General features: G+C 44.5%; 1 protein-coding gene across 1 annotated transcript; it reads right to left on the bottom strand.

Annotated features, from left to right (window-relative positions):
* Nucleotides 1-387: 387 nt before the first annotated feature.
* Nucleotides 388-15,278, bottom strand: LOC118854469 (zinc finger protein 260-like). The gene is made up of 5 exons (XM_036764835.1): nt 15,198-15,278; nt 13,864-14,047; nt 9,083-9,209; nt 6,934-7,029; nt 388-4,807 (listed from the first exon to the last, which is right to left on the bottom strand). The coding sequence occupies exons 2-5, from the start codon at nt 13,894-13,896 to the stop codon at nt 2,883-2,885; spliced, it is 2,181 nt and encodes a 726-aa protein (XP_036620730.1). The 5' UTR covers nt 13,897-14,047; nt 15,198-15,278; the 3' UTR covers nt 388-2,882.
* Nucleotides 15,279-21,943: the final 6,665 nt, after the last annotated feature.

Consider the following 21,943-nt stretch of genomic DNA (forward strand, 5'->3'; position numbering starts at 1 on the left):
CCAGGGCCACCACCCACTAGGCTGCTCATCTCTGAGAGCTCATCATTGCCCCCACCCCTCCCTCCCTTCCAGACTCATCCCTTCCTCCTGAGCAGAAAGACTGCCAAGATAAAACTGTAGCAACAGACTACCTTAAAGTAATACTCCAACCTACAGAGGGAAGGAGGCAGCAGGGAGGGTCAGGCTTGGAAATGAAGATGGTCTCAACAGGAAGAATACTTCCCTCTCTCTCTTACTCCTTCTCTTCTGTCTTCCTCCCCTTCCCATCCTTCTGTATAGACCCAAGAGGCATAAGGGGCTTTGGGATCCCAGGGGGTATGAGACCATTCAGAGCCTCAGTGGCCGAAGACCACAAGGACTAATTGTCACAAGGAAAATCAAGTCAACTGAGGTACAAAGCTCTGAGCACTAGCAGTTTATTATTTAACATGAATTTGCTAATAAGGAGGGAAAATGGCTTCCCCATCAAGCTCAAAGATATAGAGGATGAAAGGCAACCTCCCAGGAAGAAAGAACACAAGTTGGTAGGTGGGGAAAACAATATAAATGGTTTAAGCATCACAGGGGCAGGAAGAGTATGATTGGCTGAAAGTCTCAAATGTGGGATGGAAACAGCCAATCTTTTCATCTTGAAAATGTTATTACTTTCCACCTGGATCTTGCAGAAATAACTAATGATAGATAAGAAGTTTCCTCTAATTGTACAAAAAACACCTAGAGACAATATTTCCAGGAATGGCATCATCCAGGCTGGTAGAGATAACAGATGGCCTAGAATTGAATCAGCGCACTTAAAGATATAGAAGATAACAAGTTTCCTTGACACAAAGTGATTGGCAGCTGGTGCTGAGATAATTCCTTTTGGAGTAAAGTGTTTTAAGAGAGCACTACACTTTTAAACTTAGCTCAGAGTTTTTCTTCAATTAAAAGTAACTGATAGGAATACTGAACCTTTACATTTGACTGAGAGAAGAACACTGAACTTTTGAACTCGTGCTTCTTCACCCATAGATTGCTGTTGTTGGTCCTCTGTTTGAAAGTGAGTTGGATTTAAGTGAGGCAGAGCTGTGCAAAGTCATCAACCTCACTCTCCCCTCCAGTGTTATAAGAGTCCAGTGGCAAGACATAGGTTCAGACAAGTCATGATATCCTGTCATTTCTAACTAACCCACAAACATATGCATAACTGACAGATATTAGGGTGCCAAAGTTATGGTTCCATTATTGTTTGCAAAAACAGATTACACAATTACAAGGTTTTACAAAGTAATTTATACTCCAGATTGGTGGCACTTTTGGCAGCTACCTCCAGACAAATAAATATGGACAAACAAGCTATCTTTTTATCTATTATTTAGGATAAATTGGAGCTAATTAACAAGAGGCATTGAATAGTTGGAATACATCCAAAGAAGGACTATGAATATGATGGATTAGAGGACCAGTTGAAAGAAGTGAGGCTACTTATCCTGAAGAAGACAAAACTTGGTGGGCAATATGAAATACCTGAAATACCTTGATAGCCTAAGATGAATCACATTTGTTCTGCTTGGCCCAACAGGGAAGACCTAGAACCAATGAGTGTAAGCTGCAAGAGGCAGATTTCAGTTTGATGTGATGAAAAGTATCCTTATAATGGGTTGCCTTCCTAGCTGGTCTTTAAGAAGAAATGATTTCAAAGAGATGCCTCTGAAGGCCCTTCCAACTCAAGTTTCTCTGATAAATTCATTGACAAGGGAACAAGAAGTTGGCTAGGATCCTAATTAGCATCCAAATGAATTTCATTAGAAACCTTTCTTCCTATCACTGTCTGCCTTTTTTGTCAAAAGAAGAGTCTTCTGACTTGCCTTGATGAGAAAATATAGACTTCCCAAAATGCCTCTTGAATTGCTCCCTCATGTCTGTTGGTCTCTGAACTGGAAACCAACACTCCAATGAGGGTGCTGTCATCAGGACTTGAGCCCTTCATTGATTTGTAGAGAGCATGTGACAAGCAGCCCAAGTGCCTCTGATATGGAACTGAGTTCCTTCAGCTTTCCTTTCCAGACTGGTAGAGCAGGAGAAACCATGGGAAGCTTTGCAGATAGAGATTGCAAGGCCTTTTGCCTGCGTAGGAGCTTCTGTTTTGTTCACACAATGGTTCTACCCTGCCTTAAGTGCAACAGGGGAATCTCTGCTTCAACATCATAATCGTTTAGTGACAGATTTTAGGATCTCAACTTAATGTGAAGTTTTTTGACTGTCACATGCAGTGGCCTGGATGTAGGCTGAATATATCCATGTAGGTGGCCTGTGGGAAAACACATTCCCCTAAATTGCTCCAATTGTTATATCCTTGATCAAACAAATCTGATTTCTTCCCTTCATCAAAGGTTGTTCTCCAGTTCACGTAAGATTGACACAAAGTCTTACCCTTATTCTGAAAACATTCTATTTCTGAGAACATCCAGATGTATTCTCTCACATAGTTCTGCATGTTATCCATCTATTGCCTCCTTTTCTGTTTCGCAACCAGGAGGGTTGGCATGTGTTCTTTTCTTTATCTCACCTTTCTGTTATGGTCAGACACATAATTTAACCTTCACCCATGACCTCCATGTTCTAGAGAAAAGCATGTACCTACTGAGGATATTTATAAGGTTTCTTTTCATTATAAATCCTCTGATGAAAGGATAAGAGATAATCTCTGGCTGAAAGCCTTCCCATAGGGAGTCCGTAGATGGCTTATATCCAGAGTGAATTTTCTGCTAAGAAGCTCTGTGCTCCATTTCAATGCCTTTCTTCATTCAGGTCAGTTAGAAGATTCCTGTAGCTCCATGAATTCTCTGATGATAAAAAAGGGCTGACTTTAGCCTGAAGGTTTTACTGTGATGATTACATTGTTAAAGTTTCTCTCCAGTGTGGATTCTCTGATGCTGGCTAAGATGGTTCCTCCGTTTAAAAGCCTTTCCACACTGGGCACATCCATAAGGTTTCTCTCCAGTGTGGATTCTCTGATGTACAATAAGAGACGACTTCTGTGTAAAAGTCTTTACACATTGATTGCATTCATAAGGTTTTTCTCCAGTGTGGATTCTTTCATGAATAACAAGACTGCGCTTCTCTGTAAAAGTCTTTCCACATTGATTACATTCATAAGGTTTCTCTCCAGTGTGGGTTCTCTGATGTATAACGAGACCACCCTTACATATAAAAGTCTTTTCACATTGATTACATTCATAAGGTTTCACTCCAGTGTGGGTTCTCTGATGTATAATAAGACTAGCCCTCCTTGTAAAAGCCTTTTCACACTGGTTACATTCATAAGGTTTCTCTCCAGTGTGGATCCTCTGATGTTCAACAATATAATTCCTACTTCTGAAAGTCTTTCCACATTGATTACATTCATAAGGTTTCTCTCCAGTGTGGATTCTCTGATGTTCAACAAGACTTTCTTTCCATCTGTAAGTCTTTCCACATTGATAACATTTATAAGGCTTCTCTCCAGTGTGTGTTCTCTGATGTGCAATAAGATGAGCCCTGTGTATAAAAGCTTTTCCACACTGATTACATTCATAAGGTTTCTCTCCAGTGTGGATTCTCTGGTGTAGAGTAAGGCATTCCGACCATTTAAAAGATTTTCCACATTGATTACATTCATAAGGTTTCTCTCCAGTGTGGGTTCTCTGATGTTTAATAAGATAAGCCCGCTGTATAAAAGTTTTTCCACATTGATTACATTCATAAGGTTTCTCTCCAGTGTGGATTCTTTCATGTTTAACAAGACTGTCCTTCCACGTAAAAACCTTTCCACATTGATTGCATTTATAAGGTTTCTCTCCAGTATGTATCCACTCATGTGCAATAAGACATCTCTTTTCTCTAAAAGTCTTTCCACATTGAGTACATTCATAAAGTTTCTCTACAGTGTGGATCCTCTGATGTTGAAGAAGCCCATCCTCCCATATAAAAGTCTTTCCACACTGATGGCATCTATAAGTTTTCTCCGCAGTGTGGATTCTCTGATGTGCAATAAGTCTGTCCTTCCATCTGTAAGTCTTTCCACATTGATAACATTTATAAGGTTTCTCTCCAGTGTGTGTTTTCTGATGTGCAGTAAGATAAGCCCTGTGTATGAAAGTTTTTCCACACTGATTACATTCATAAGGTTTCTCTCCTGTGTGGATTCTCTTATGTAGAGTAAGGTATTCCGACCATTTAAAAGCTTTTCCACATTCATTACATTCATAAGGTTTCTCTCCAGTGTGTGTTCTCTGATGTTTAATAAGATAAGCCCGCTGTGTAAAAGCTTTTCCACATTGATTACATTCATAAGGTTTCTCTCCAGTGTGGATTCTCTCATGTTTAACAACACTAACCTTCCATGTAAAAACCTTTCCACATTGACAACATTTATAAGGTTTCTCTCCAGTATGTTTCCATTGATGTGCAATAAGACATCTCTTGTCTCTAAAAGTCTTTCCACATTGAGTACATTCATAAAGTTTTTCTGCAGTGTGGATCTTCTGATGTTGAAGAAGCCCATCCTTCCATGTAAAAGTCTTTCCACACTGACGGCATTTATAAGTTTTCTCTGCAGTGTGGATTCTCTGATGTGCAATTACACATTTCCTCTTTGTAAAACCCTTTCCACATTGTTTAGAGTCATAATATTTCTCTGCAATATGGATACTCTCGGGCATTGTGCAGACTTCTCTCCAACTGAAGTCAGAGGGACCGTCACTCATGAATCTTTGCTTGTGAGTTTCTTCCACAGAAAGGGTTAGCTCTGCAGCAGTTTCCTGCATTTCCAGACTGATCTCTCCTTCTGAAAAAAAAAAAAGCCAGCAATGAAACAAATAGACACTATACATCACACGCATATATATTTATATCCCCTTTGCTCAATAGGCAGAATAAAAACTCAGTTACTTTCTCTTTTCCTGGATAAAGAGAAACATCTTAAAAGGGCAGAAACACAATCATTTGCCCTTAGCTCACATCCCAAGGATGAATTAATTTCCAAAGAGCTTCATGCATTAATTTACATTGGAACCTCACAAAAACCTGTGACACAGGTAGGGCCATCATTCTCATCACATTCACAACTCAGACCATGAGAAAAGAATGGCTGAGCAACTCGACCCAAATTCCAGCACCTGGGACTGGAATCTGAACCCTGTGATTGAGCCTGCTCTGTCTGCAGTACTTGACAAATTATCTTCATTTTCAATCCTTTCTTCATAGCTACAGCTATGAAGGGGAATGGTTAAACAAGTCGTGGTATATGAACGTAATGGAATATTATTGTGCCATAAGAAATGGGGGACATATGGATTTCATAATAACCTGGAAAGACCTGATCTGATGCAGAGTGAAGGAAGCAGAACCAAGAGAATATTATACATGACTGCAGACATACAGTATCTGTGATGACTAACTGATAATTTGGCTTTTCAAGGTTCAAAGACAGCTCCAAAAGACTCATGATAGAAAAAGCTATCCACATCCAGAGAAAGAGTCTGAATGCAGATTGAGGCAAACTATTTGCTCTTTTTTTTTTCTTCTTTTTTGGTTTTGTTTCTTCTTTCCTGATTCATTCCATCGGTTATAATTCTTCTTTACAACTTTACTATTGTGCAAATAAGGTTAATGTGAAATTATATGTAGAACCTATATCAGATTATATGCCATCTTGGGGAGGAGAAGGAAGGAGAGGGAGTGGGAGAAAATGTGGAACTCAAAAGCTTGTGGAACTGTGTGTTGTAAATCAAAAATAGAAAAGAAATTTAAAAAGGAAAAAGAAATCCTATCCTTACACTAATTTAAATAAACAACAACCCAATAACAATAAAGCAATATTTGCAATTGACCTTCAAGCACATTTGTCATTTAATGTGGTACTTGCCAAGAGCCAATACAAAAAGAAAATTTTAAAATAGTAATTAGCAATTCATTGTGACTAATTAGAGTGATAAAAAAAAATGAATTTCCATCTCCTGGAAGGTGCTTGTCAAATTCACCTTCCTTCTCCACCTCAGCCACGAGTGAGCATTTTCAACATGTTCTGTTAAAAAATCAGAATACAACTGGTGGTGCAGTAGACACAATGCTGGGCCTTGAAGCAGGAAGACATGAGTTCCAGTCCCACCTCAGAAACTTGCTAGTCCTCTGATGCTAGGGAAGTCACAAGACCTCTGTGTGCCTCAGTTTTTTGACTGACTCATTCTTTAGGATTAGATTACTTAGTTTGCACTTAATTTTTGCTATATCTTTCCATAGCCCTTTAATACATAGAATTTTTATTGCATCAAGATCTGAAAAGGATGCATTTAACATTTCTCCTTTTCTGCACTGGATTGTGAAGTTTTTATGCCCTAGGACATGGTCCACTTTTGTGTATGTGCCATGTACCACTGAGAAAAAGGTATATTCCTTTCTATCCCCATTCAGTTTTCTCCAGAGGTCTATCATAGCTACCTTTTCTAAAATTCTATTCACTTCTTTAACTTCTTTCTTGTTTATTTTGAGGTCAGATTTATTATTTATTATTTCATGTTAGAGTTATCAAGTTCAGAGAGGGGGAAGTTGTCTGGAACAGAAACTGGAGGACTTGAAGGTCTAGGAAAGAGCTCATATAGGAGACCCTTATACCCTCTTATACTTTCAAGGTAATTCCATGCCCCGAAATTCCAAACAATGTCTTTTTTTTTTTGGATCACAGATTTATCTCTGAAAGGAAGGTGAAAGGCCATGGATTCCAAACCCGTTATTATGAATGGAGAAACTGAAGCTCAGTGGTTCAGTGACTGACCCATGAAGCCACTGCTGAGATATAGCTGAAAAAGAATTCCAAGTAGGTCTTCCTACCCCAAATTTAGCACCTGCTTCACGACAGCACAAAGCAGCCTCTGGTAAAAGCCCCTCTCATATACCAGCTTTCACCTCACTCACCTGGACAGCAGCTCTTCAGGCTTTCTTGCTCCAGCATCCATGGTGGTTCCCTTAGCACAAAAAAAGAGATCACATCTTCTCTGGGAACTAGAAGACCTAGGCATAGGAAGTCAGATGGGAATGAGCATGGAGAGAAACTTGTAATTCACTTCCATTTAGGAAAAGGAGTTCAGACCCAGAACTACTCCATTTTGAGATACACACTATTATCTTCACACACATGAGCCTGTACTCACCCACCAGTGCTTGTAATACAAGAAACCAAAAACAGGGTGTGCCACATTATCCTTTTGTACAACCTGCTGTGAGAAACAGCCGAACCTCTGCCTCCCATCCTGTCAGGTCCCATTCTGAGAGAAACTCCTAATTCCAAAAGGCTTATTATGTAAGACCAGACTGGAGTCCCAGAACAGGGACCCAGATGAGCCAGTTTTTACCCTGTCTCCCTCTCCTGTTCCCTCCTCCCTGAAACCTACAGGAACCATGCATATTGCTCATTTGGGGCATCTTTGCCTCTTCAGATGAGGCAAACTCAATAAACCGTAGCTGCTCCAAGTTCTATTTCTAGACCAGTCAATTATTCCTGGCAATGCCAGGGTCATGTAAGCAAGCACCCCAGGGTAGTTAACAGGCATCCTGAAGGATAGTCTGACAGCATTTCTTTCCTGACCTTATGTAAGAGGTGGGGGAAAAGATCATGGAACCAGATTGGAATCAGTAAATTTGGTCTTGGTGCACCTTCTTCATAGAAGAATGGACTCATTGCACACTTTCCATGTTCTAGAAATTAGAGGCTGCTGATGGTGCTGTGGAGAAAGCCCTGGGCCTGAAGTGAGGCATGCCAGGGTCTGAATTCAGCCTCAAATAGTTACTAGATATGTGTCCCTCGACAAGTCACATAACCACCATTTCCCTCAGTTTCCTCAACTGTTAAATGAGGAGAATATTAACACCTAACATGGAAGGTTATTGTGAGGATAAAGTGACATAATATTGTAAAGAAAGCCCCAGACCCAGGACCAGGCAAAAAGGAAGGGAAAGTAAATGCTTATTCCCTTCCTTTCCTGAAGATTAAGGGACTATACAAGGACCAAGTAGAAGCCGTGAGCTGCAAATTGATGTTTGTTAAAAAGAACATTCCACATACTAGACCCATCCCAGAGAGCAAAAGGCTTGTAAGAAAAAGCCACTTGAACAGCTTTCCAATAGCTGGCAGACAGAATTCATGGTCAGGTGAGGGTTAAGCCAAAAGACCCCTGAGATTAGTTCCACGTCTAAAATTCTTCCACACTAATCTGAAGCTGCCTAGAAGTGTTAAGAGACAGCTTCAGGAGCAACAAGAAAACTCTCAGGATCCTGTCACACAATGCAAACATTTTCTATAGGAAACACCAGGTATCAGGACAAGAGACCAACACTTTTCTCTTTCTAATAATTGATAAATGCTCCAAACCCAGCTGCATTGGGAATCAAGATGGGCTATTAGCACTTATTAGGCCAAGTGCCCTTGAAGAGTTTGGCCTTTGTTTCCTTGATTAAGGTAGGAATCTCTGATGACCTCCTTGCCTCAAGGGAAAGCCTAGTTTACATGGGCTTGAGTGACGTTAGTGACATCAGAGGCTTTTAGACCACGTGGGCTTAAGTTGCATTTTTGTGACAATTTCAGGTCATGTGGGTGAATCACATGTGTGACTCCCCTTTGACCCTGAACAAGATATATAAAACCAGAGGCTGGCTCTTTTTTTGGAGCACTGACCCACAGCAGGAGTAGTGTGTGACTCTGGGCCAGCCCTTGTCAAGCTCCCAGTTGAACTCAGATGTTGGTAACTATGAATTGTATTTGGTCTGTCTGCTGATGTTTGTAATTTGTTTGTATTTCCTTTGAAGTTCAGGGTGCTGGCTTTTTCCCCTGAACTAAGTGAATGATATTTGTGCACTGGATTAAAGTAAGATTGTTAACTCCTTAACGTTGCTTTCCTTAGTAAAGCAGATCAAAAGAACTTGGGCTTGCAGCGCTCTGTGTGCTAGTTGTTGTTGGTTTTATACCCCCACAGCAGCTGCTAGCCGGATTGCTGAAACACCAGCACACCAGGGGATGAAGATGTTCCTTTGATTACAGACTCAGCATTACCAGAGGAAGTGTCCTTACCCAGGGAGAGCAGGTTCCGAGCATTCTCCAGCATGACCCCCTTGTACAACTCCTTCTGAGCATGGTCCAAGAGGCCCCACTCCTCTTGGGTGAAGTCCACAGCCACATCCTTGAATGTCACCAACCCCTAAATCAATAAAAGTCATAGAATGTAGAACTGAAGGACACTTCAGATTTAAACAACCCAACCCTCATTAATTTACAGAACAAAACTGAAACACAGAGAAGGGATTTGCTGAAAGGCCAGAATCTTTATGAGAATCAGAGTGAACTCCAAAAACCACAGTATTTAAGAGTCCAACTGAATTTTGAGACAAGCATTTTCTGTTCAGTTTCATTTTCTGTTCTGATCAGTTAGAATAATGCCAGTAAGTATTTTCCTCTGAAATGTCTCCTGGAATTAGGGAAGAATCGGGGAGAAAGTTGTTATTCTATCTGTAAGGTAGGTGGACGTGTGGGGGAGAATGACAGAAGGTGATAGAAAAAATCTTCCTCATTAAAACTGACATCATTCCATACATAGCATTATTTGTCAAGTCTTTCTCTCGATGCAGATAGCATCACTCTTTACGTGTCCTTTATTTTTAATTTGTGTCTTTAGAATAATCAAAATGACTCATTTCCTCAAACTCTTTTGCTGTTACTGTATACAATGTGCTCTTGGTTCTGCTCACTTTGCTCTTAATCATTTTGTGCAAGTCTTTCTGGGCCTTTCCAAGATCACTGAGCTCATCCTTTCTTACAGCACAGTAGCATTCCATCACAACCACAGACCACAACCCATTCAGCCTTTCCCCAAATGATGGGGATCCCTGCACTTTCCAGTTCTTTGTCACCACGAAGCAAGTTGCTGTCAACATCTCAATCACATTCAAAGTGATAATTACTGTCTGTGAATTTCTTTCCATCTCATTTTTACTCATGATTTTCTTTTCTGCCCTTTTTACCCCATTGCTTTTATCTTCTCCCCCCACCATCCTACCCCCCAATTCACCCAAACCTCCAAGAGTCCCCCATTTCCATCCCTTCAATTTTAGTCCAAAAGGCCTCCAACAGTCCCATTCTCTCCCCAACCCTCCCAAATCCCAGTCCACACATGCTCTGAAAAGTCCCTCCCCAACCCTGTTCTACAATTTTCTCATGTTCAGAAGACTTCTACACCCTTTCACATGTACATGTAGTTTCTTTTTCAACCCAGATGAGAGTGATGTTCCAATATTACCAGCCCTCCACCCCTACTTGCTTCCTCTCTATGAGTTCTTTTTCTCATACTCCCTTTCTCCAATATCATTTTTTACTACTTTTCCTATCCACTTTTGTTTATCATCACCCCATCATACACAACTCAGCCACCACCTTTCTTTCAAACCACCTCAGTAATACTGAAAGTTATAATACTGATAATTTTTCCATACATAAGTAAGTGAACAGTTTGACCCTAAAGAGGGCCTAATACTCAGTCTTTAATGTTTTCCTTATATTTCTTCTAGATATTTTAATATCAAATTTTCCAATGAATTCTGCTCTTCTTGTTCCAAATTGGAAAGTCTCTCAATTCATCAAATAGTCCTTTTTTTCCATTCAGGATCATACTCTATTTTGCTGGGTAAGGTATTCTCAAGTGCAACCATAGCTCTTTTGTTCTTTGAAATCCAATGTCCCCAAACTTTCAGTCTTTGAGAGTGGAATGTGCTAGTTCTTGTGGAATCCTAACTAAATTTCCACAGGATTGAAATGATTTCTTTTTCTTGTTGCTTCCAATATTTTCTCCTTGCCCTGAGTTTTGAAACTTGGCTATGACATTCACGTAAGTTTTCCTCTTGGCATCTCTTTCAGGTGGCGAACAGTAGATTTTTTTCTATTCTATTTTTCCTCTTGTTCTAGAACTTTAGGGCACTTTTCCTTAATAATTTCTAATTAATAAGTGATATGTTCTAAAGAAAATTCTGTGAACCGTCTGTGAAGCTGGCAGTTGCACGGCATTCTGGGGGAAAGCATTTAATGTGATCACTTAAAAAAGAAGAAAGGTAAAGAAAAGATGTAGTTTGTTTCCTGAATGGCTGAAATAAAGACTTATCGGGAAGAGGATTCTAAAGAGCTATTCATTGGAACCTGGACCACGGTGAACTGTAAGAGATGGTCCCCAGCCATGTGAAGGAGTGTTATCTGTTGTTACACCAAGGGCTAGAGGTTATTCCACAGATGATAGGTCATAGTCAAGACAGGTTATGCCTTTCCTTTCCAAGTGCTTTCATTTGTCTATGACACACATTCCTTAATTATAATATTAATTACCTAGAAATAAAAGTAACTATAATGGAAAAGGGCAAGCTAGGTGGCATAGGGGATAGAGCACTGGGCTTGCTATCAGGAAGATACCATCTTCATAAGTTCAAATCTGGCCCCAGAAATTACTAGTTGTGTGATCCTGGACAAGTCACTTAAACATGCTTGCCTCAGTTTCCTCATTTGCAAAATGAAGTGAAGAAGGAAATGGCGAACCACTCCAGTATTTTTGTCAAGAAAAACTCCAAATGGTTTATAAAGTCTTGAATATGAGTAAGCAACATTTGAGAGAGGGGGGTTCCTTCATTGGCTAAAAAAAAAAAAAAGCAGTATTCAATTAAGTTGGGTTTTGTATGAGCTAATTCATCAGAAAAATATTGACAATTTCTTCATCAGAAACAAATGACCTAAACACACAAGGAGAGTTGTACAAACTTGGCAGAACAAGTGTGATACCTGAGTAGCCAGCTATTGCTGGAAAAACCCAAATTGTGATACCTGAGTAGCCAGCTATTGCTGAAAAAACCCTGCCCCCAGCCTCTAACTACAAACCCCAGTCTGCATAAAAAAAAACAGACTGAGTTCCTGCCATTTGTCGAGTGTCCTGGGCCCCTAAGACTCTTCCAAGGAATGTAAGCTAATTACCAGGAAAAGCCTAACGATCTTCCTTTGTCTAACTGAGTGGGCTGAGAGACTACTCTATCTCGTCTCAACAAACCCAGCTGGAGCATCCCTCAGTCTGCCTATGGCCTTGAAGGATGAAAGCCTCAACCCCAGATATTCCTTTGAACTATATGACTTTTGCTTTATCTTGAGCCTTCCTTGTTGTGGGAGTTATGGCAAGATGGACACAGAGATCCTGGGTTGTAATTTCAGTTGACACTTTGTCAGCTCTCTGATATGTTGTATTTACAATCTATTCAGGAGGTTCCTCTTATTGTATCATGGTCATAAAAAGTGAAATAACACAGGCTTGCTGAGTCCGCAAAGTAACGTATGTAAACTTCAAGAGATAACTAACCACTGAACCTGTATTCTCTATATAAACTGCCCTTTCTCTTCAAATGGGGCCGTTTTGATTTGGGAGACTCTATTTCCCCAAACAGTCGCCGGCTAATAAACTTCTCCATTTAAAACTTAAACTCCTGTGGTGTGTCTTGCTCGCTGTCAGTATAACACAAGAATCAAGAGGATAAGTAAGAGGCCTACAGATGGACCATATAAACAAGCAGTTGGCCAGGTTTGAGAATATGACAGAAATGATTCATTGAGTACCCGTACTCGAACAGCATTAGTCAGTTCATTATGATTTTATAAGGGGTAATGATTGTTGTAATGCTTCTAATATATTCATCTACTCAATCACCAAATATTAGGCCTAAGAATAAGCAATGTATTCATCCATACTTTGTATATGTCACAGAAGAATATAGATTCTAATAGAAGGGACCCAGAATAGGCCTCCAACTTTAATGCAATGTTCATCATTTGTTTATCAGTTATAGAACTTTGCTGGAAAATGCGAACAAAGATTTCTCCATCTTATTTTGTTCAAATTCCCTGACCAAAGCAAGCCTGGGTGGTGACATGGTAGGGAAAATCCTCTACTGTCCCGTCCTACCTCCCCACCCCCCCAATATGTTCTTGCAATGTATATATAGCTTGGACCATCTCCTCATCCCTAAGAGAAGGAGGAGCCCATGCACCTTGCAACCCCCTAGTCAGTGGAGATATTCCTGCTTCACCCAACTTGTGACTCTACTAACACATCATTTTTGGACTGTCTCCTGACATCCTGCCTGCAGGAGAAGGTCCTTTGGTGGCTCTACATTACAAAAAGGGCAGATACAGGAAAGGGAGCAGGAGAAGACAGCAGGGGAAGAAGAGAGTGATGAGACAAGGGCTCCTCAAGGACTAGAAATTGTCACTTCAATCCCATATATGTTAATTGAGCATCCAACATGTGCCAGGCTCAATGCTCAGCATTGGGGATAGAAAAAGAGACAAAAGGCAGTCCCTGCCCTCAAGGAGGTCACCATCCAATGGAGGAGACATCAAGCAAAACAATATATACAAAGCAAGCCAAGTCCAGGACAAATAGGCCACAATTAGAGGAGGGAAGGAGTAAGAATTCACAGGGGTGAGGGAATACTTCCTGCTGCTTTCCAGTTGTTGGTTGGGACTTAAAGGAAGGCAGTGAGGCTAGGAGTCTGAGCTGGGGAGGGAGAGTATTCCAGGAGTGGGAACAGCCACTGAAAATGCCTAGAGTTGAGAGAAGCCAGAAGGCCAGGGCCACTGGGTCATCAATATATGTGGGGGAGTAAGCTGTCAGAAGACTGGAAGGACTGGAGTAGGGCTGAGTTATATAAGGCTTTGAATACCTATTTTTTGTAAAGAAATGCTCCATGAGGACCACATTGCCAGCTTCATAGACCATCCTCCATGTCTGTGGCAATGGCCTCACTGGCTGATGTCTGTGCACAGACTGCACTCACCTGGGGAGGGGGGCTGCTGCTCCCAGGGGCCATTACCTCTGGCTCCAGGCCTCTGTCCTCTGCAGACTGTGCTGGACAGGCAGAAGGATCCCAGAGAGGAAAAGGTCTTCCTCTTTTCTTCCTAGGCAGCAGGCTCGCCTACAGGGATTTACAGGGTGAGGACCCACTGGAGAAAGACTCCACCCTACAGAGGGAGGGAGAAAGCAAGGAGGGTCAGGCTTGGAAATGAAGATGACCCTGATGGGGTGTTTGGCTGCTTGTGCTTGGACCCCAATTCCAAGGTCACATTTCTCCCTGGCCTCAAAACACTATCCCTGACGGGTTTCTCCCCAGCCCTAGGACACTGTGCCCAGCACTTACTCATGACTGGGTCCCAGTAAACAAACTATCTTTCCCCATCACAAGAACAAGCTGGCCTCTGAAGGAACTGGAACTGTCTTGTAACCACAGAATTATCGATTATTGATTCAATCCAGAGGCCGAGCTATAGACGGCAGCTCACCGCACTGTCTTGCTACAGACGGAAGAGACTGAAAGTACAGCCTGAAAAGCCCCTTCCCTCGTTTCCAGTGGGAAATGAGGCCAGTGACCCAGGCTGTACCGCATCACCTTATCAGCACAACTGCCCGATGATCCTCAGCCTCTCCTAGAGAAGCTTCAGCATCATTCCGGTTAAGTGGCAGGTTCCCTCAGGGGCTCTGCCCGCTATATCCGAGAAACAACAAACCTCTGCCACGTTGACCTGAAGATTACTCAAGTCTGTGAATTCACTGCAGATCCCCCTCAGTGGGTTCCCCAAGCTTCCCCTCCCCCTCGACGGGTTACCCAACCTCCCACGTCCCCTCGAGGGGCTCCCCAAGCTTCCTCTCGCCCCAGAGGCGGGTTATCCCTCAAGCCCCTCCGAAGGCTCCCAGCGACGCCGGGTCGAGCCTGCACAGGCTCTGCAGGATCCCCTCCGGAGCGGGGCTGCCCCGAACCCCTGCCGGTCATTGTCCCTCTTCCAGGACACTGGTAGGGCGAGCGGACCAAAGGGGGCCAGGAGCTTCCGGGGGGGCCGATGTTCCGTTACCATCCCAAGCCTCCCCCGTGACAATTTCGGTCTGCAGGACCCAGAGAACGCGCGCCCCCGGGCCTTCTGCCGGCCCCGGGACAGTCTGCAGGCCCAGGAGAGGCGGCCCGGGCCGGAGCTCGGCACCAGACCCCCCGGACAGCCGGAGCTCCCAGGCCCCAGGGACCGTGACGGGAATTCTGAGCCTCCCCCCGGGCCCAAACCTGCGGGAACGACGCGGGCGCCCCCAGCCCAAGTGACTGCGGGAAAGGGGACGCAGACGTACCAGACCTTCGTGGGGACTCCCTCCCTTCAGACCGCGAGCTCCGGAAGCTCCTCCACAGCCTCCTACCTTTGCAACTGACCCGGTCCTTCCTGGGTACCAGGAAGTTAGCCGACTCCTACAGGATGTCCCGCCCCCTTCACGGCCGGCAACGCCTTCCCAATGGTCCACTCAACCTCCACTTCCTGCGAGTTTATGCTAGCGGCACTTCCAGACTCCATTTCCCAGGAGGCTTTGCGCATACAGGACTCGAATGCTCATTAATCGCTCAGAATTACGCAGTCGGACTCGGTTTCCCAGAATCCCGCACTCCCTAGTCGCTCCCTTGCGTGGGGCGGGACTTCCTATCGGTCTCGGTCCGGGATTCGTGCGTTCCCACCCGCTTGCTTTCTTAAGGGAAAGAGGCGGCTTCCTGTGGGAGAATGATCCGTGCACAAGTTCCTTTCCGTAGAAGTGATCTCTGCAGATTAAGGCAAAGCTCGGTAGTTCCGATGCAAATCCTACTCAGCCGGTTGAGGGCTTTGGAGCGGTCCCCCTTCACTCTGAGTATCACAGGAGACATTCAGATCCTTCTCTCCACCCGTGGCACCCCCTGGAGAACACAAGGATCCGGGATCCAGCCCAGAAATTGGGGACCATCGGCCTCGTCCTCGCCCCTGGGCCAGGGATGACCAAAGGGACGGAGAAAGGGAGGAGCAGGATCATGCACTGCTGCGCCCCCTTGTGGCCAGAGTGGCCTTTGTTTTCTTTGGGTCGCTCAGTTTATCTCATTGGGCCTTGCTGGGTGCTGGGCCTGCTGCTCCTCTTTCGGGGCAGGAAGCCCAGAGACCATGCCTGGGAGCAGAGAACTTCCTGTGTGACTTCTTCTGGGGCAGGAAGCCCAGAGACCATGCCTGGGAGCAGAGAACTTCCTGTGTAATGAGTCATGGGGCTGGCTGAGGGGAGGTGTTGACTCCAGAGCCACGCCCTATTGGGTGTTAACCTAGGGGAAGGGGCCAACTCAAGAACCAATCGGCCCTGGTCATTCAGGCAGCGTTTGATGATGTCAAAAACTCTATAAGAGGGGAGAAGAGGGCTTGAAGATCCTCTTTCCTTTTCCAGTTGGCGCGGAAGCAGTGGTGAGCGTGACTCTGGGCCAGCCCTTGCTTTCGGGCTGAGCCCAGATGTTGGTAACTATGAATTGTATTGGGTCTGTCGATATTTGTAATTTGTTTGTATTTTGTTCTGCAGTTTGGGGTGCTGGTTTTGTTTTCCCCTGAACTAAATGAATGCACTGAACTTAGGGGTGCTGGCTTTTTCCCCTGAAGTAAGTGAATGAATCTGTATTTGGTCTGGCTGTTGATGCTTGTCTCTATGCTCCCCTGAACTAACTGAATGCTGGATTAAAGAAATCTGGTCAACACCTTCACCGTGATTTCCTTGTTTAAGCAGATTAAAAAGAACGTGTGCTTTCCTGGCGTGCCGGCAGCCTCCTGGGTGCTGGCTGTGGGAGGGGGGGTCTTATGCCCCCCAGAAGCTGCTAGCCATATTGTTAAAACACCCCTGGACGGTGAAGATGGACTTACAGAGGCTGGGATCACCCCAGAGAGATCCCCACCCCCAGTGGAGGCACATCCGCCCTTCTCCTGGGTGCTCAGCGGAACCTTAGAGGTTCACTAACCAGGGCCCCAGTGCCCTGAGGGAGGGGCCAGCCTTGGGGCATTTTATCAGTCAGTCCACCCCCAACATCCAGAGAAAACTGGGGACCATGGCTGCAGGACCCCAAACCCCTCAGACTGCACTATTGGAGGCCCCTTTGGAGTCTTTATTCACTAGACCTGATTGTGGCTCAGGAGAAAGCTGGGGGCCAGAGCTAGAGGAGGAGAGCAGGCCTGCTCTTGGATCAGCTCCACCCCAGCCTCGGCCCATGACCCCGCAGTGCTCCTGGGACTTGGATCCCTGGGCACCTGCCTCTGAAACCCTAGGAAGGGCTCTGGGTCCTGCAGAAAGTGTCAGACCCTGCCACGTCTGCAGACCACCAAGGCACTGGAGGTGGGGCAGTTGGTAGGTAGGTGGGTGGGTGGTGGAGCAGCCTCCTCCCAGTCCTGCTCTCCAGTCCTCTCCAGGCTCAGAGTGACCCAGAGTGAAGGCTGGGTCCAGCTTGGCTCCCAGCCCATACATATCGTTGGCTGAGCCCTGAGCATGATCCACGTGGCAGCCAAGCCTATCGATTTTCTGATTGATGGGGGCCCCCACTCTGTGATGTTGCCCCATTCTGGCCCCACCCCTCTTTCTTTTCTAAGGAAAGCAACTTCAAGGGGGTTACAATCTCACTTTAATTAAAGAGACATATCATTCACTTAGTTCAGGAGAAATGTCAGCACTCTGAACTTTAGAGCAAATACAGAAATTACAGAAACAGGAAATATAAACAGATCCACCTACAGGCTTCGGTCTGACTATAGCAATTCATACATAATTACCAGAGAGAAGCACCAATATCTGAGTTTTCAAAGGCGGGGGCCTCTAACAGCTACCCAGTCTCATCACCAACACTTCCAATGAGTGTGCCCCCAAAAGCAAAATGCCAACCTTGGGGCACATATACTCTGTTTAGAGGCCGGAGGGCTCCACACCCATTCAGTGAAAGGATATGGTCCTGGGGCTTTCTTGTAATTTAAACAGGTCATCAAAGATTTTGATTGAAACAAAGGCAAGACTCAAAACCATTTGATTACCTCAATGCTGAGGAGCACTCCAAAACAAAAGATGCCAAAAAGTCCCACTTGATTGATTCAAGCAAAGGCAAGACTCATTAAAGGCACTTGATTTCCTTAACATTCCAAAAGAGAAAACAGTAAAAAAAAAAAAAAAAGTCCCACCCTGCTTACTATTACAGGGGTGGTCATTGAAGGAAAACCGAGGGATTGTCTGAGACACATCCCTTACCCTGCCAACATGGGGATGTGTTGTCGAACCACTCCTTCCTCTTCCTCTCTTCCTGTCCTGCCCCCCTATTGGGAAGAGATCTGATGGGGAAACTGGGCAGCCAATGCTCCCTAGTCAAGCCTTTCCTCTCCCTTTTAACCCTGCTTACCAAGCCCTCTGATATTCCCTTAGGGGTATGGGAAGAGGTTGAGCCTGTGTGTGGGACCAGGGGATTCCTGGGGTGCTCCACACGCCACCCTGGTTTTTGTCTGCTTGCCAGATCCTAGTGTGTACCTTCACCTGTGCCAATACCCAATCACATGGTGCCCAGGAAGGATTGCAGGCCCTGATTGATAAGTTCCTAAACTATGGGCTTCTTGTTCCTCACCCGTCCCCCTCTAACACCTCTATTCTTCCTGTAAGAAAGCCAAATGGGGAGTTTCCCATGGTTCAGGATCTTAGAGCAGTCAAGAAAGCCTCTTGATTCCTATTCACCCCATAGTCCCTAATCTGTGTATCATACCCAAATCCCAGGGGATATCCAATGGTTCTCCACTCTGGATCTCAAAGATGCTTTCTTTTGCATACCTCTCCACAAGGACTCCATATTTATATTTGCATTGGAATGGACACCCCCTGAGAAATCAAACCCATGCCACTGAACTAGGCAGTATTGCTACAATGCTTCTGGGAAAGCCCCCATTTATTTGGTCAGGCTTTGGGAAAAGATTTAAGGGCTCTGGAGTTACCTAACAGTAGTTTAATCCAATAAGTAGATGATATCCTTATCCGTAGCCCTACTCAGGAGGAATCTCTTAGTACTGCCACAGAGACTCCTAATTTCTTAGACACTAGAGGCTTTCCCTGGCCAAGGTTGAAATAGCTTGTCAGAGTGTTAAATGTGTGGGCCTTGAGTTAACCCCCACCTCTCACTCCCTAACAACAGAGAGGAAATGGACTATACTGTCCATTCCTGTCTCAGCCACTAAGAAACAACTATGTAACTTTCTGGGCCTTGCTGGGTTTTGTAGGCTCTGGATTCCCAACTTTGGGCTTATTGCTAAGACTCTTTATGATTCTGTTCAAGGTCCTGATACACGTCCTTTAGATTGGGGACCGGACGAGGCTAAGGTTTTTGATACTTTGAAATCTAAACCCACCTCCTCTCCAGCACTAGCTTTACCCAATTTAGACAAGCCTTTTACTTTGTATGTAAGGAGAGGTCAGGCTTTGGGTGTCTTAACTCAGTCCCTAGGACAGTTGCTTACTTTTCTTTTGTTTTTTTTTTTTTGTGGGGGGGAGGCAGGGCAACTGGGGTTAAGTGACTTGCCCAAGGTCACACAGCTAGTACATGTGTCAAGTGTCTGAGGTTGGATTTGAACTCAGGTCTTCCTGACTCCAGGGCTGGTGCTGTACTCACTGTGCCATGTAGCTGCCCCAAGTTGCTTACTTTTCAAAACAACTTGATTCTGTGGCTGCTGGATGGCCCTTATGCCTCTGGGCTGTACAGCAGTGGCTGTGCTGATTGAGTGAGAGTCTAAGTTCACACTTGGTCACCCTTTAGAAGTCATAACCCCTTGGAAAAAGAATTCCAAGACAGGCCTTCCTGCCCCCAGATCTAGCACTTCCTTCACCACAACACAAAGTAGCCTCTTGTAATCCCAGCTCTCCTATACCTGCTTTCACCTCTCTCGCCTGGCCAGCAGCTCCTCAGGCCTTCTTGCTCCAGGATCCATGGGGCGTCCCTTTGCTCAAAATGAGATCACATCTTCTTTGGGAACTGGCAGCCCTGGGCATGGGGAGTCAGTCAGAGGTGAGCATGGAGAGAAACTTGTCATTTAGTTCCCTTTAAGGAAAGACATTCAGACCCAGAGCTGCTCCATTTTGAGATTCACAATATTATGTTCACACATATGAGCCTGTACTCACCCATTAGTGCTTGTAATGTGAGTAACCCAAAACAAGGTGTGCCACATTATCCTGTTGTACAACCTGCTGTGAGAAAGAGCCAAACTTCTGCCCCTCTCCCGTAAAGTCCATTCTGATAGAAACTCCTAATTCCAACGCAGGCTAAAAAGGCTTTCTCTGCAAGACGAGATTGGATTCCAGAACAGGAACCTAGATGATGTTCCTTTTGTACTGTCCCCTCCCCTGTCCCTCACTCCCTGAAAGCTATAGAAACCTTGTGTACTGTTCATTTGGGCGTCTTTGCCTCTTCAGGTGTGAGTCTCCTGCTGGCAAAATCTATAAACCCTAGTGTTAGGGGTCCTTGACCAGCAAGTATCCCTATCTCAGTACGCAATGATGAGGCGGGAGTCAAAGATGGATACAAATCCCATTTATTGGAAGCCATTATCCATTTTTATAGGTTTTTGCACTACATAAGCAGAAGCAGGTGTCCAAGGAGATGAGAGCATGGGAAAAAAGAGATGTGCTTCAGTAATGTATTGTTGCACTTAGATTAGATGTAAGTAGCAATATCTGGTGGGAAGAATCTGGATTATTGTAAATTATGTTGCCTGCAACCATATGGGAAAAACTGGGGCTGTGGTAAGGTAGTTTCCAAAGGAGTATGGGAACAGAAGGGGAGTGCTGTTCTACAGTATCTGGGAAGGCTGGGAACAGAAGGAGAGTGCTGTTCTACAGTATCTAAAGAGGCATGGGAAGGCTTGGGCAGGATACAAACTGGTATCAGAACTGTATGAGCTATGTGAGGCATGGGGCAGGATGCCCTTGTAAAGTATCCAAGAAGTTCCCATTAATTAAAGCATGTTTGTGTTAGGCACTGGTTCAAGAGCATTCGGTAATGGCCAGCTGGGTTCCTCCTCTGGGCTTGTGAGTCCTTGGTGAAAGGACTCTGCCTGCATGAGAAAGGATGGCTACCAGAGCGGGAGGGGGCCTGCTAGGGATGGAAGTCTTTCCTCCGGGTGCCTCACCGTTCCAACTCCTACTAAGCCTGTCTGGTTTTACCCAGGAAACAGGCCAAGTGCTAGGGTCTGAGCAGCCCCGGGGTCGGCACTAACTCCCTACACCCTAGTTGGTCCAAATTCCATTTCTTGGCCAGTCTCTTATTCCTGGCAATGCCAGGGTCATGTAAACAAGGACCCCAGGGTGGTTCCCAGGCATCCTGAAGGATAGTCTCATAGCATTTCTTCTCTGAGCTTTGGGGGGAGGTGGGAGAGATCAGGGAACCAGGTTGGAATCAGAAAATTTGGTCTTGGTGCACCTTCTTCATAGAAGGATGGACTCATTGCACACTCTCCATTCTCTAGAAATTAGAGGCAGCTGATGGTGCTGTGGAGAGAGCTCTAGGCCTAGAGTGAGGCATGCTAGAGTATGAATCCAGACTCAGACAGTAACTAGCTGTGTGTCCCTGGATAAGTCACATAAACTCCATTTGCCTCAGTTTCCTCAACTGTCAAATGGGGAGAATAATATCAAGTAACTTGGAAGTTTATTGTGAGGATGAAGTGACATAATATTAGAAAGGAAGCCCTTGGCTCAGAACCTGACCAATAATAGATGAAAATAAATGCTTATTCTCTTCCCTTCCTTTCCCACCATGTCTGCTGGAATTTGAGGGTAATAGGGAGGAAGATTAAGGACAAAAACTCTATGTAACGGTCAAGTAGAAGTTAGGAGCTACAAATTGATGCTTGTTAAAAAAAAAGAATATTCCACATACTAGACCCATCCCAGAGAGGAAAGGCTTGTAAGGAAAAGCTTCCTCGGCAGGTTCCAGATGGTTGGCAGACAGAATTGATGTCCAGGTGGAGGTTAGACTGAATGACACTGAGATTACTTCCAGGTCTGAGATTCTTCCACACTAATTTGAAGCTACC

Source organism: Trichosurus vulpecula, chromosome 1 (genome assembly GCF_011100635.1).
Source record: "Trichosurus vulpecula isolate mTriVul1 chromosome 1, mTriVul1.pri, whole genome shotgun sequence".
NCBI classification, from domain to species: domain Eukaryota; kingdom Metazoa; phylum Chordata; class Mammalia; order Diprotodontia; family Phalangeridae; genus Trichosurus; species Trichosurus vulpecula.